General features: G+C 33.1%; 2 protein-coding genes and 2 long non-coding RNA genes across 8 annotated transcripts; 1 reads left to right on the top strand and 3 right to left on the bottom strand.

Annotated features, from left to right (window-relative positions):
- Positions 1-144: 144 nt before the first annotated feature.
- LOC112723542 (uncharacterized) lies at positions 145-3,164 on the bottom strand. 4 transcript variants are annotated; one of them, XR_003163099.3, is made up of 5 exons: positions 2,922-3,164; positions 2,723-2,765; positions 2,381-2,524; positions 1,117-1,187; positions 145-1,019 (listed from the first exon to the last, which is right to left on the bottom strand). It is a non-coding gene; the product is annotated as an uncharacterized lncRNA (long non-coding RNA). The 4 variants fall into 4 exon arrangements; XR_003163098.3 differs by having other exon boundaries at positions 2,723-2,815; positions 2,922-3,145; XR_011867975.1 differs by lacking the exon at positions 2,723-2,765 and having other exon boundaries at positions 2,922-3,149.
- Positions 3,165-5,755: 2,591 nt separating this feature from the next.
- Positions 5,756-11,780, bottom strand: LOC112723543 (4-coumarate--CoA ligase CCL1). Of its 2 annotated transcripts, none has more exons than XR_011867976.1 (5): positions 9,615-11,780; positions 7,078-7,279; positions 6,603-6,827; positions 6,237-6,339; positions 5,756-6,159 (listed from the first exon to the last, which is right to left on the bottom strand). XR_011867976.1 is itself a non-coding variant. In XM_025774945.3 (5 exons), the coding sequence occupies exons 1-5, from the start codon at positions 10,626-10,628 to the stop codon at positions 6,040-6,042; spliced, it is 1,653 nt and encodes a 550-aa protein (XP_025630730.1). In that variant the 5' UTR covers positions 10,629-11,780; the 3' UTR covers positions 5,756-6,039. The 2 variants fall into 2 exon arrangements, 1 of the variants encoding a protein (XP_025630730.1); XM_025774945.3 differs by having other exon boundaries at positions 6,614-6,827.
- On the top strand, positions 10,790-12,530 carry LOC140176437 (uncharacterized). Its single transcript, XR_011867977.1, has 2 exons — positions 10,790-10,925; positions 12,125-12,530. It is a non-coding gene; the product is annotated as an uncharacterized lncRNA (long non-coding RNA).
- A 570-nt stretch (positions 12,531-13,100) lies between these two features.
- Positions 13,101-14,847, bottom strand: LOC112723545 (LRR receptor-like serine/threonine-protein kinase HSL2). The gene is made up of 3 exons (XM_025774950.3): positions 14,491-14,847; positions 13,840-14,003; positions 13,101-13,534 (listed from the first exon to the last, which is right to left on the bottom strand). Exons 1-3 carry the CDS (start codon positions 14,646-14,648, stop codon positions 13,512-13,514), a joined length of 345 nt encoding a protein of 114 aa, XP_025630735.1. The 5' UTR covers positions 14,649-14,847; the 3' UTR covers positions 13,101-13,511.
- Positions 14,848-15,317: the final 470 nt, after the last annotated feature.

The raw sequence follows: 15,317 nt of genomic DNA on the forward strand, positions 1-15,317 counted from the left end.
TGATTCAAAATATACAAAGTACAAACTATTCAAAGCCCTGATAATTGACTCTTAATTCTACTCAAATTGCATAGTAAAATATGCTTCCTCTAAGATGTCCTTATGCCCTTTAGTTCCTTTAACATTTTGTTGGAGAAAGAAAAATGAATAAAAAAAATATTTATAATGGTGAAAACTCAGTACATCATTTAAATGCATCTTCTTCAAGGCCAACTTCCATGGTAATCATTACTATCACAATTACATTAGATGCACGAAGCACAAAAACTCAGACTTCTTATGAACCCACCTGGGGATTTTAATTGCGCCTATAATAAGCATAATGAAAGTAGAAATTCTTACATTTTATAAGAACAAATAGCACTTCATGTATGTTGCTTCTGTGTATATCTGGCATATGGAAAGAGGTCAAAATAAAGGGTGTGAAACTAACTTTTCTTTGAAGGCAATTGGTATGATCCAATATGACAATGTATGAATTGGAGGGGTATAGAACTATAGAAACTCTGATCTGCTGCAGGTTAAAGGGATGGGATTCATGCAGCCTATAAAACCTTGTATCTTCATCAAACTATGCCTCATCCTGATATCAAAATTGCAAGGTTTTATCATTGGCTCATCTTAAGTTTGAAAAACCAAGAGATTGAACAAGAATTTTCTCCTGTATCTGCTAGTTATCAATGATGATTTGAGAATCGACTTGTCAAATCATCTGCCTGTGGTCATCTCGTAGATGATCTGCGGGCACATGCATGGAGGCCTTCATGGCGAAGTACCATGACCTGAGACAGAAATTTTTTTCCTTTTAACCTAATCTGCATGAAGATGGTGCTTCCTCCTCCGGTTAACATACCAGGTGGCATGTTTCTGTAGGCCCAACCCAACAAAGACCTTAATGCTTGTAAGCATAACTGCATAACATAGGTCATTGCTGTAAAAAGCAGAATCCAAAAAAGCCTCCATCGAAGGGGATTGGGAGGAATGTTTACAGCAAAAACTGGAGTCAGCACTCGAATAACCTGAGAACAAGCAATAAAGAAGTAGAGAGACATTAAATTAACAATAAATAGCAAATTAGCATATAGGAAATGCAGCATTTAAAATATCTATAATTACCACAGAGATGCTGGAGCAAGTGGGACAAAAGTAAGATTTTTCTTCACACCCTCAGTTTGCATATTTAAAGTCTACAGATAAGAAAAAGAGTCAAGTGTCAGGCTTGTATTCTTAGGGAAATTTCCATCATAGAGTCAGCTAAAGCAATGTAATTATCAAAAACAGTATAAACCAACTTAAAGTTGCATAATTATATATCATTCTTTATGTAGTAACAGTTGGCTTTCTCAAGTGTCAACTAAATAGCATATTCTTGCTTTTCAACAGGATACACCATGTGCAAATGCCAACTTAAATTATAAAAAATCTCTTCCATATGGTAAAAGTATTCTCGTTCTCTTTTTCTTTTCTTACTTTTTGGTGAAATATGGTAAAAGTGTTCACTTATAAACTGAACTTACTGGAATTAAACTATAAATCAAAGAAACAATAATGAAAGAAATCAAAGGGACACAATCAATTGAGAAGAAAAATGACCAAATTATTTAGAGAGATTGAACCATATTGCTAGAAAGGAATACAAAAGGCATACAAATCCATATTGGATTCAATATCGCAGTAAAGGAAAACATATTACAAGTTTGCAACAGATAATCACAAAAGGAATTTGAAAATTGAATTATGGAAGGCTGTGGTACTTTCAATGTATTATTGCTCATAAAGCCACTCAAATTCAAGATACCCCGTGAGGGATTTGAAACATATGCAAATTAACCATGCACAGCTAGCTGTTTAATGCCTTTTTAATCAGAATAAACAACCAATAATAGTGCATGGATGATATGCACATAAAATCATATGAAAATACCTGTTTACAGAGGTCTTCAAGGAACTCAGTATGTAATGGGTTTCATGTCATTGAATTTAGCAATGAATGAATGCTTGATGATATCAATTATCATTTCGCATACGTATTCCCATAATTCTCACTCACTAACAATGTACCTCCTAATTGCCCATAATACCTTTATCATATTCATATCATATTTTCTTAAAAGATCAAAACGCATACATAAAATATTTATTAGTGTTTAACCAATGCAACCCATTAAATCCTAACAAAATTAGAATTTAAATCAAAGGGATGCACTAATCATGGACTTCAACATCATATCTAACTTTTATTTTGCTTAAAAAGTGACTTTTATTCATCATATTATAAAAGAGTTTGCATAATTTTCTATTTAGCATAGGAACTAATCATCAATATACCAAATAAGCAGAAATCAAAGGAAAATAAACTCTAGTAGGCACAATAACTTACCAAAGTAAACCAAATTGTATACATTGTCCCTGCTGTATCGCTTAAACACATTATTTTTTATCTAAGTAAAATTATTTGACACCAGCAAAGCGAACAATGCATTGTTGTGAGCAACTATACATGTTGATAGAGTGATTGCCTGAGCTAATAAGATAAAAGAATGAACAAGTAAGACTAGTCAAGGAACCAACCTCTGTTTCTTACTCTTGCTTACAAAGAATAACATAGTCAACAAAACATATATGATTTTTCCCTTTTCTTTGGTGTTTTTTTTGGGGGGAGGGGGCGGGGGCAAACCTAAGAATCTGAGAAAACGAAAGTAATTCCAAGGAGGAAGGATACTTGAAGCAGCAATAGCTAAAGATTCATCGGCAACTTGCAAGTCCTTTAAAAAAATCAATGAGATCAAAGCATTTACGTCATCTGAATTGAAATCTATAAAAGAATTTGTACCCAAAAAATACAAAGGAATTATGCTTATAGTCTATCCTTCCATGTACCGATCTTGATAATAATAATATTGGGTGAGAGGGAAGGATACCGTGAGGAAGGCGGCGCTGCTTGTGACGATGGCGGCGGCGATGCTTTCGAGCACGGAGATGGCACGACAGACGGAGGGAATGGGGCACCCAATGAGACGGTTATGCTCGGGTGGCGACAACGGTGCCGGAACAGGGGAGGCCAATGACACGGTTATGCTCGGGTGACGACGACAGTGCCGAAACGGGAGAGGAGATACAGAAGATTAGGGTTCATTGTCTGGGAGCAGATTTGGTGAAGAATCAAAGATTGAATTTTTATATTTTAGTAAATTATATAATTACCCACTTTGGACTATAATTTAATTATCAATAGTTTAACCATAGTTAATATAGTAACCAATTAAAGAATGACATGTCACAGAGGATAATATACATATTATTATAGAAAAAGTAGAGTAGAATTTATCTTAATATAATTATCTTCTCTCTTCCTCTTTTGATTTGATTCAATTCTTTTTTTATTTACTTTTATTTTTTCTATTCAATATTCTTTCTAATATAATAGGTTTTTTATTCACCATCATTTTTAACTTTTATGGTAGTTTACCCGACATAATTAAAAAATAATTTGGTACAATTTTAGAATATTATGATAATTTATTGGCTTATGTAAAAAGTATTCATGTCACGTATCTTGAATTATTGCTTCCATATTTTATCAGTGCATTAAAAATCTAAATTCAAAGAGAGGTTTTATGTAAAAATTCAAAATTTACGATAAAAGCTTGGTTTAGAGCAAGAATGTGTGAAATAAAATTTAAAGATGAGGATCAACCAAATCCAAAATTTCAAGTAGAAATCTATCAAATTCAGATACAAAATCACAACAAATTCAAAAATTCAGAAATATAAATTTAGATCTACGATTGGAGGATCCAAATCTGGGACTAGCCTACATGAAGGAGCAAATCAGCTGGGGCAGACGATGACATTCACAGCGGCAGAACACCTGCGAGCAAGAGTTGCGCGAGAAGCACGACCAGCAATGACATCGAGGATGGCGTTGTTGCAAAGGGGAAGATGGAGACAAAGTCTCATAAGACGACTGGCATGGCGACAGCCAACGAAGCTGAGCAAAAGTAACAGCGCCGAGGACGAAATTATTAAAATGTTTTGCACCGAATTAATTTTTTTTGTTATTAAAATTAAAAAAAATGAGTGCTAGAGCCAGCAATTTTTATGATTTGTAGCCATCAAATAGTTATCAATGATGATTTTAATGGTGTGAGATTTCACCCAATGATTTATTTTTCTTTGCTGGTTATATGCTAGCCAGAATTTGAAAAAGTTGCTGGCTTCTAGACTTTTTCATTAAAAAATGTGAGTTGTTAATCAATTCTAGATTTAATTTTAAATTCGAATAAGAAAATAAAATATTGTTTAAAATTTTATTTTACTAATCAGACTTAACTTTAAAATAAAAAATTATTTTGTAAATTGTATTGTTAGATAATGTGATCATTTACTTTTTTTAATGGTAATTATTACAGGATAAAATAGTGTACAAAATTGATAAAATTGTATTTACTAATTTAGGGGATAATAATTTATTTTTCAGTAGAATAAATTATATATTAAATAACAAAAATGATTATGATTTTTCTTCACACAAACTAATATTCAACGATGGTATTTCAATAATGTTATCGAGAAATATTAATCAATATAATAGTTTTTATAAGGCGTAAGTCTATAAGTTTTGAAATTTAGTAATCATGTCATAAAATGTGAAATTGTAATAAGTAACAACATTAATAATCATATTGTTTTGATTTCAAGAATGAATATGATATCAACAAATAAAACTGTTTCACATAAATTTTAATAAAGATAAATCTCTACAAGTATTGCTATTAATGAGAAATTATTCTACTTTAAAGACAAATACTATTTTCAGAGTATTCTAACTCTATAGGTCGATGACTAATCCACTACAGATTGAAACTATATTTATTAATGGTCTACTGCTAGCTAGTCAATGAATTGTTACATACACAATGTGAAATTCGAACTCCTAATACCTACTTAAACAGATAAGTGAGATAATTACTATTCAACCAATCCAAATGAGTTAAGATAAATACTAATTATTTTTAATATTTTTAACATTAAAAATAGTTAAACTTTGATTTAACTATAGCTTTATAAAATATTTATAATAATAATTACTATATATACTTTTTGTTTAATTTAATTTTTTAATAAAAAAAGTTATATATTTTTATATATTATCCCATACAGAATATGAAAACATACACTAATTTATAATTTAAAATTTAATATTAAAAAATTGGAATAATTTAGAATTTAATATATAAGAATAATTTAAAAAAAATTATATTAACTTAAAAATAATTAGTTTTTTAATTAAATTCACAATAATAAATAAGAATCTAAATATAGGTAAGATAAATACTCATATGCAATTGTTTTTATATGAAGTTGATAATTAAAAATCGTTAGATAATAATTTAGTCAAATTTATTAAATTATCTAACCATTTTTAAATATCAACTTTCACATGAAAACAAAAGTTTCTACGTAGATAATGTTTTAATTGAAATCATAATAATAAATAGAGCTCCCATGAAAAGGTTCTTTCTATTCATAGACTATAGTACATTAATAATCTGGTCTTTTATAGCGTTGGAAATTTCAGCTCAAACAACTTGTATGAGCTTCATTCTTGTCAAGCAATCATTACAAATATAACTTATACCATCCCGTTAAGCATACACTTTTTATAATAAATATCATTTTAATATTAGTATTCTTTTAATGACTAAACATGAATTTTTTTTATCTTATTAATTAAAAATAATGTAAGTATATATTTAATTAATAACAAATATATTTTTATACTTTTCCTTCTCCTTTTTGGTATGGCACCACGACTTTATGATTACAGAGACACAAACATGAAAAATCAGATAGTTTTTGCTTTTTGGAAGCTTTATGTTACAGACTCGAGATAAAAGAAGAATACCCAAAAACGGATTGTTCGGTGTCTTTTGTAATAGTGGGCCACCGTGGCTAGTGACAAAGGAAAACAAAATAGATTGGGCCTCCAATATGCACAAGTAGTTTGGGCCGTGTCATAAAACTTTCTAATTGGGACTAAATTTCAAGGCCAGATGCAAGCCTTGCTCTGAGGTGTTTTCGTAAAATCTTACCTGACGGTGCCTTTGGGATTGAATCCACAAAGAAAACTTTGTTGATTCTCTTGTAAAATACAACCTGTCACAAAAAATAAAATAAAAAATCAACCAAATAAAGTGCTCAAGGGTAATTTGTGTATTTCATTCCTCAATTACCTGCTTTGAGATATATAGCTTGATTTCATCCTCCGATATCTTAGACGCGTTTGATCTTACAACAAATGCAACAGGAACCTCTCCTGCTGCCTCATCTTTCATGCTGAAACCAATTAATGTAACGTTCCGGTTGTTACAATAATTATGAAAACAAATAAGGGAAAGTCTATGAGCCAGCAACTTTTGTGTTTTGTGGCCAGCACTTAACCATAAAAAAAAAAAAGTGAATGATCTCCTACTATTGGATGTAATCTCACACCATTAAAAATATTATCGATGACTAATTGATGGTTACAAAACACAAAAGTTACTCACTCTAACACTCCAAATAATATGGGGAATCTATCTATATATCTATGTACATACATAGAACTTACGCTATAACAGCTGCATCGGAAAGGTTAGGGTGAGAAATCAACATAGCTTCGAGCTCAGCGGGAGCCACTTGAAATCCTTTGTATTTGATCAACTCCTTTAAGCGGTCAACGATGAATAGCTCATCGTTGTCGTCGATATATCCTATATCACCCGTGTGCAACCATCCCTCTTTGTCTATGGTATCTTCTGTCGCCTTAGGGTCGTTTAAGTAACCTACCCATCCATAACATTATGTCACAACTATATTTAAGTTTCACCTATCTATATATATACAGTCTTGTTGACTTTCTAATAAGAATATTGATGTGTTATTTGAACTCTTTCCAACTTATTCTGTTTATGATCAGTTTCACACTCAAGAAGATAGGTCACAAGAAATACATGAACAGAATAAGTTTCTATTGAATATGTATGTGATTGGGCATAAAAATGACATTTTTCCTCCTACGAGACGACATTGTACCTTTCATAATCTGGTTGCCTCTGATGCAAATCTCACCGGCATGATTTCTGGGGAGGGAAGCAGCAGTGAGAGGATCTACAATCTTCATCTCTGCGTTTCTTACGACGGTCCCGCACGCACCTGATGATATCACCTCAAAAGGTTCCTTTGCAAACGCTAAGCACATCGAAAGCACCGGACCTGCTTCCGTCATCCCATAACCCTGCATGCACACACGCTCTAATAATCTTATCATGCTTATTGTGTTGAGCGAGGGTAATTTCGTAACATTGCTCGCTCATCAAGGACACACCGGATTTACCGATCCTAAGACCTAAAGGCTGTTCATACATTTAATTTTTGTGTCTGTGTAGTTACTTTTTGTTGCCTTTGCTTACTCATCTGTCCCAATGACTATAGCAATCACATTACGTTTCTTTATCAAAAGTCTTTCAACACTCATAATTTAGAAAACTTTTGGCACCTAGTTTTCTTTTTCTCTCTTTCTCTTCCCCTTTCTCTTTTCGTAGCGCATTATTAATTAAATAAAAATTGATTCTCTATTCATTGTATATAACCTTCTATACACTTAGCAATGCTAATCACCTTTGATGTAGATCGATCTTGTATCTCACAACATTTATCATTGATTAACAGTTGACGATGTAAGTTTGAGGTTAACTTTGAGATAGAGATTAGTTTAAAATAAAAAAAAATATATAAAACATTTTTGAGAAAAAATTTTTTAGAAAATGTGATTGTGTCAATGATAGTGCTAACAGTTTTGGTCCCATTTGACAATATCACATTGATTGGAGCAATATTTTAAAAGCTTGCAAAATTTTTTAAGTCAAAAGTCACATGATCTGTTATATAAGAGTCAATGGCCCATAGTGCAGATTTTAGAGTGATAATTCTCATAATTCTCGCATTAAAATGTAATGCAATGGTTTTACCTGGAATGGAAGTCTGAATGAAATTAGTTAAAATTTGATTTGTATTATGAGGTTGTTGCTGCACACTTTTGTCTTTAATCAATTCTAACAAGACAAATCTTTGCTCTAGAGTAAACCCAGATCTTGATATTTCAGTGTTCTCTTTGAGACAATTGAGTTAGAATTGTTTGTCACTGAGTATATCATGCCCCTCAGTGATCACATGATTGATGGTGGTGTTATGTTGCCGTTGATAGAAATGGGAGGAGTACCCATGCTTCTTATAGCATACCTTTTCTGTATGGCCTTGCTTGTTACCATGAGAACATGGCAATGTAGCTCCACAATCTCTACAATAGGAAGATCTGTTTATCATATTCGCCATTTTGAGAAATCAATGAATCACAGAGTAATAAGGATAGATCTTCTTCCTTCTAACTCGTTGATCGGAACAGCTATGTTCACCAAGAAAGAATCTTGCGAAATAACCTCTTATCAAACTCTATTGGATAAGTTTGAAGGAAGAAATAAGAATGGGAAAAGAAAATGTCGAAAGAAAAATTAGGGATAGAAAGAAAATGGTAAAATTAGATCGGATCTTAATTCACAACTTTTTTTTATTTGATTCATAGCTTGATTGCTTTCCACGCTCACCGCACCATGAAGAAAATCTCATACCCTAAGCTGTTCAAGCTGTGATGTTGATGGTTTGATGAACCAAAAGGGATTAAGAGATGGAGAAAAATAAGTTCTTCTCATTGTTTAAGAAAATGAAAAATTTTCTTAAAAAATATTTATTGAGTTATTACACCTTATATACTATGTACTCTCACTAAAAAGTAATTACAATGATAAGCCTATTATTGATAAAAAAAAAAATCTAAATAACACAGTTCCTTTTCTAGCTAAAAGCGTGCTATTTTAAGTAAAATAAAGGTTTTAATTTGCTATTTCCTGAAAATCTAATTTTTATTTGGCCAATTCTATAATTTATTAATTGTTGCTTAATTTTTGTTTAACTTATTTTTTTGATAAATTTTAAATTTTTTAAAAATAATTTATTTTTATATCTTTTAAATTAAATATTAATTTTTAATTTTTTTTTAATAGATAGACACTATTTTTAGGCACTGTAACATTCAGTTTTTTATTTTATATCTGGGATGTAAAATAATTGAGGATAGAGAAAGGTCTACATCATAATTCATAATAACATCATGCAATAATTTCTGGTAGGGCAAAGAAATGGTTAGGGAAGGTGTCATATCAAATTATTTTCGGATAAAATTAAAAAGAATATATAAAAAATAGTTAAAAATGCAGTTAACTTTAAATAAAATTGATAACCGAGAGTTGTTAAATGATAATTTAATTAAACATAACAAATTATTTAATGATTATAATCTATCATCTACGATAAAAACTCAAGTGAAGTCGACTTTACTTGAAGTTGATACGTAAGAGCCGTTGGATGAAAATTTAGTCAAATCAATCAAATCATTTAACGGCCCTCAAGTATCAACTTCACGTAAAGTTTACTTAACCTGAGTTTCCACCATCATCTGCACATAAAGATAGAGTTAAAATTTTTAAATTTTTAATTTTTTTTTTTATTGACAGTACCTGACCAAAGGTGGCATTAGGAAGCATGTCCCTGAAAGCATCGTGAAGGTCCTTACCCAATGGGGCCGCACCGGACATCACCATCCGAATGGACGATAAGTCGTAGCGTGTCACCTCCCCGCTCTTTACTATCGCCAGAACGATCGGAGGCACTAATGGCGCAACGCTCACCCTGTGCTTCTCAACCACTTGAAGCAGCCCCACCACCTCAAACTTGTGCATTATTACGATTGCAGCCCCTACTCGAAGCCCGCACAGCAGAACCGAATTCAGCGAGTAAATGTGGAACAGCGGAAGCACGCAAACCACCACATCGTCGCGCTTAATGTACAAATTGGGGTTCTCTCCGTCCACCTGCTGCGCCACGCTCGTCACTAACCCTTTGTGTGTTAGCATCACCCCTTTTGGGAGCCCCGTCGTGCCGGACGAATACGGTAGCGCAACTACATCATCCGGGCAGATTTTGACGGCAGGGATGTCGCCCTCATCCGCCTCCGTTAGCTCCGAGAAGTCAAGGCACCCCTGCGGCGGCGCGTCGATGCACACGACCTTGATGTGTTTGTCCCTGGCCAGATCCTTTACCTTGTCGACGAAGGACGACTGAGTTATTATGAGCTTAGCAGCGGAGGCGGTGGCCTGCTTGGCGACCTCGGCGGGGGTGTAGAACGGGTTGGCGGTGGTGACGATGGCGCCACGGTAGGAGGCGCCAAGGAAGGCGAAGACAAACTGGTGGCAGTTCTGGAGGAGGAGGAGGATGACGTCGCCTTGACGAACACCTAGGTTGTTGAGTCCGGCGGCGACTTTTCTGGCGGTTAGTTCGACGGCGGCGTAGGTGAAAGTATCGCCGGTGGTGGCGTTGATGAGGCAAGGACGGTCCTTGAAGTGGGAGAGATTCTGAAAGCAGTAAGTGTGGAGAGGGAGGTGGGTTGGGATGTAAATGTCGGGCAACTTGGAACGGAAAATAAAGTGATGGTCACCACCGTGATGATGATCAAGGTTTCTTGTTGGTTCCATCTTTTTTCTTTCTGGTGTGAAGGAAGCTAAGAGTGGGTTTTGTTCGTTGCAAGTGTTATTTATATGATAATTAATTAAGGTGTGGCTTTAATAACTTTAAGTCTTTAATTGTTTCTGTTTACTATACTGAGCATGAGCAGTTTCTTGCGTGATCAGAGATTTCTCCTAAGTTTGTTGTGAATTTGGTTCAGTTTGATATGAAAAGTAGGTGATCGAGGATTATATAGCAAATAAACTGGGATAGAGGGAAACTACTACTCAAGGGTAACATGTGTCCAACCCATTAATAGAGCATAGGTATGCATGATACTTATCCTGAGTTCTTTGTTTTTTCTTTTATTCTTCCAAATCAATAATTAGATTTGGACTCTTACGAACGAAATAATTAATGTGAACAACAGTAGGATGATGTTAACAAAAATGATAAGACATTATTTATTATTCACGAAGCTTAAATATTATTTTGAAAACAAGTTTTTTGAGATATATAATCCAATGAAGGCTTGTGTACCATATATATATATAAGGAATTTTTACGTTACTTTTGAAATATTGCACGAAAAGGTAGATAAGAATTCTCATCAGATTCTTGTCCTGACATAAGTTCTAGCCAAGTTTTTTCTCAACTAATGACCAATGAAGACAGATAAAGAGATAGGATAAACATGCTACAAATGTTGCAAATTCTTGCTGATGTACTAAAAAGTATCATTTATAATAAAGAGGTAATTATAGTTAGGTGCATTTACTTATAGTTTGTGACATAAATGTTAGAAAAATCTTTTTTATCATGTTTTAAGCTTTATAATATTAAAATCTTTCTATGATATAAGTATATTCTTCTGCTTAAGTTGAAAGATAAACAGTTGCCATAAAACCATGAATCTAATTTCTGATAATTACTTTAATTACTTTCTCTTGTACAAAATATTAAGAATAATGTTATCACACATGAGGTCATGAATGAAGGAGCAATTTCTTTAATTTTTTCAAAGATGCATTTCCATTAATTGCTAAATTATTGAACCGTTTCTGTCCAACTTTATTTCTTTATATTATTTTTAGAGATGAGCTTTTCAAACACTGTCTAATAGTATTTGATAAGAAGGTTCTTCTATTTGGGTCTAATAAAAAAAAGTTAATTAAAAAGATAAAAAATATGTTAAAAAGATCTATTAGATAGAAGCTCAAGTGGAACCACTTACAAACAAATTGTGGAAATTCTGTAGAACTACAGTTATGCAATAATGTTATCTCTCTATTCATGATATTTTATCTATTATTAAATATAATATAAATTTTATTTAAATTAAATTCATATTCCATCAAATAATAAATAAAATTTGAAACTTGGTTGTTGCTTAAGGAGTCCGACTCATTTTGGTATGAAGATAAGTGATTCAGGTTGATGATTATGTTTCTTAGTTCTGGAATATAGTTGGTGCTTAATTACATAAATTACTAACCTTCAAATTTAATTTTCTTATCTATATTAGTGGATTATATGTTGGGAGGGACAACTGAAGCAGATAGATCAAGACATTCTAATCCATATGAAGACCCTGTGGTGCCTTTTGATGCTGAGACTGACCAAAATAATAACTAATTGATTTGTTTTAAAATGTTAATTAAATCCTTTATGTCAAATTTTTTGCTTTTTGCATAGGTAATTGTAAAGCTGTCAATATTTTGACGAAATTAGATGCCAACTATAATGTATAGTGGTGTTGCTTATAAGCCTTTTATTCATACATGATGTTTGCTCGTGTATTATCAACCTTAGAATATGACATAATATTCTTCTCAAATTTAAAATTTATTGTTTAGTTTCATAAACATCGAACTTTGGGTTGTAGTTAATTATGTTCAGATTATATGACAAATCATTATTTATTTCTTATTTATTTTTGTGGTCTTGATCAAAAGTTGGTCCTCTTTGCTAAAGGTAGGAGTAGCTTGTATTCAAAGATTAGATTAAGTGCGTCAGAACGAATTAAATCTTACCTGATTTTAAGTAGTTATGAAATTAATGACATATCCAATCAAGTTTTAAACAAAAAGACACATCCATCACAGACACAGCCAAAGAAGTTTGAAACACAAGAGACATCTATTAAGGACACATCTAACAATTAAAGACACATCCAAACATTAGTCGGTTAAAACAAAACAAGTGTTTAACAAATGTAAAAAGACATATCAATGTCTTAACAGAGAAGGCAACTTTACACTTAAATTTTTTTTTACGAGAGATAACCAAAGAAAGTTCACTAGTCTTGAAAAGCAACATCGATGTTCTAAACAGAAGACACATTCAAATAAGTTTTAAATAGAAGACACATCCATTAAAAACACTTCCAACAAAAGACACATTCATTAAAGACACATCCAAACAAATTTTAAATAGAAGACACATCCAAGTATTAACCGGATAAAACAAAACAAGTGTTTAACAAAAGTAAAAAGATATCATCTGGAGAAGCATCTTTAACATATCAAAAAAATTAAATATCTCTGCCGTCTTCATTTCTAACAACTTCTCCTTGTATGCTAATTAATCAAACAAAGCATCTTAAGAAACTATAATAGAATAATTTAACAAAAAATAATGGATCTACTAAGCTAGTACAATTTCTGCCTAAATGAATTTAAAGGACACAAAGAAATGTTATGACATTCTACTCCTTGTTCCTAAAGAACATACAAGTTGGCTTTCAACAAGTTTTTTGAGCATCTCATTATTTGTAAGAACAGGTGAGGCAAGGATCTTATCAAAGAATTTTCTATACTGCACAAGCTTTTGTTTCTTTTCATTCCATCTATGCATCTCCCGAAAAATTAGAACAAGCCTTCTCTTAGGAATTCATGTCAAGCACCATGTGATCAATCATTTATAAGCTTTGCTCCTAAATCAACAATAGAATAAATTCTTCATAGTTATAAACAAAGACTAGCCATTTATGACTAATTCAACATCTCATCATAAGCATATAGAGCGTATAAGCATACTCTGCAAGTGGATCAATTAGGTAGATATTAGCAATAAAGCTTCCCAAAACAAATAACTTGAACCTTAACTTAAATTGACACATCTCAATAGTCTAAACTAAGCTGCTAGATATTTATCATGATTCATGATGGTCATTACTTCTCCTTGAATGGTGTTGTCATTCCATTTGAATAATACCCAAAAATCTACCAAAGAACTTACCCGGGGCAATGTATTCATATGATCCAGGAACTCTGGACATGGCACTGGCACCAGCACCAGCATCTCTGTCACCTGCCTCACGCTGCAAGGTCTTAGCAAGCCCAAAATTCGCTGCATGAGGCCTAAACTCATGATCAAGCAATATGTTATTGCTCTTCACATCCCTGAACTATAGCAGGCACACAATCATAGGGAATTAGTGTTTAGTAATGATAGATTTTTGGTAAATCCAATTCTATGTTGTTTCCATTGTAGCATATAACTAAAAAGCCAATAAACTCATCATAGCATATAGCTAAAAATAGCAAAGTTACACTAAAGATACATATAACCAAGTAACAAACACATAGTAGTAAATGGAAATTAAATGAAATTACATGACATGAAAGTTCAGAATCAAAATTTGACCTTAAAATCAATATACATATCATTATATTCCCATTAAAATAAGCATGAACTAAAGGAGCTCAATGAACTGCAATTCAAAAAAAAAGTTACAAGGAAATTGTATGAAACTATTTCAGAAGAAACATCCAACTAAAATCAATGAAAAATCCATGAATCCAACAAAAATCAGGAGCATCACATAAGAAATATGAATACCAAAATTGAAACAGCTACTGTTACTTAAAACCCTAACAATATACTAACCAATTGGAGAACACTGGGATGATTGCAGAGAGTGGCGTGCGACGGTCGGCGGCTAAACGCAGCAGGGCGGCGTGGACACATACGTGATTGCTGTTGCAGCTTGGAGAAGGCAATGCGTCATCGACGCCTTCAGACGAGAAGGGCTTCCGCGGCAACATCAACCTCTGTGAGAACCAGCATTGGTGGCGTCGACCTCCATGAGTAGCAGCAGCGGTGGGGTTGTGTTGTGGTGTTGAAGACGACGGCGTCCTTGCGGGTGAACAGAGCAACTTGGGCTGCGCAGGTGGCAGGCGGAGGCGGCGCCGAGAAGACCTGTCGACAGGGCTGATGGGTATGCGGCGCTGAAAAATGATATAGGAGTTGGGGAAGTGTGTCCACGGTAACAACAAAAGGGTAAACTAGGATTAGTGTGGTAAACTAGTGAAATTGGGATTAATTTAGATTAATTGGGGATGTGGCTTTTGAAATTAAGTGGGTTTAGAGTTCAGTCCAATTAAAATTGACAGATATTGACAGAAATACTGTTGGTAACGTAACGGAATTGTTAATTAATTAAGAGCATAGTGTGGAGCGGCCAGCGAGGCACTTGGATAGTATAATTGACATGATGTATGCCCTTCCAAGTTAATGCAATCTTTATTTTTAGACAATTTAGATAAAAAAAAAATTGATATTGGCACAAAAAATTCCTCTTTGATTTTTATGGGCCATTCTATTTATTTTCCTTTCCTGTACAAAATGAATTAGTGTAGGCTAGTCAAAGTTGACCAACTTCTACAACAAAAAAAGAAAAACCCATGATGGAAAGAAAAGACTAGAAGCAAAAT

Source organism: Arachis hypogaea, chromosome 11 (genome assembly GCF_003086295.3).
Source record: "Arachis hypogaea cultivar Tifrunner chromosome 11, arahy.Tifrunner.gnm2.J5K5, whole genome shotgun sequence".
Lineage (NCBI taxonomy): Eukaryota > Viridiplantae > Streptophyta > Magnoliopsida > Fabales > Fabaceae > Arachis > Arachis hypogaea.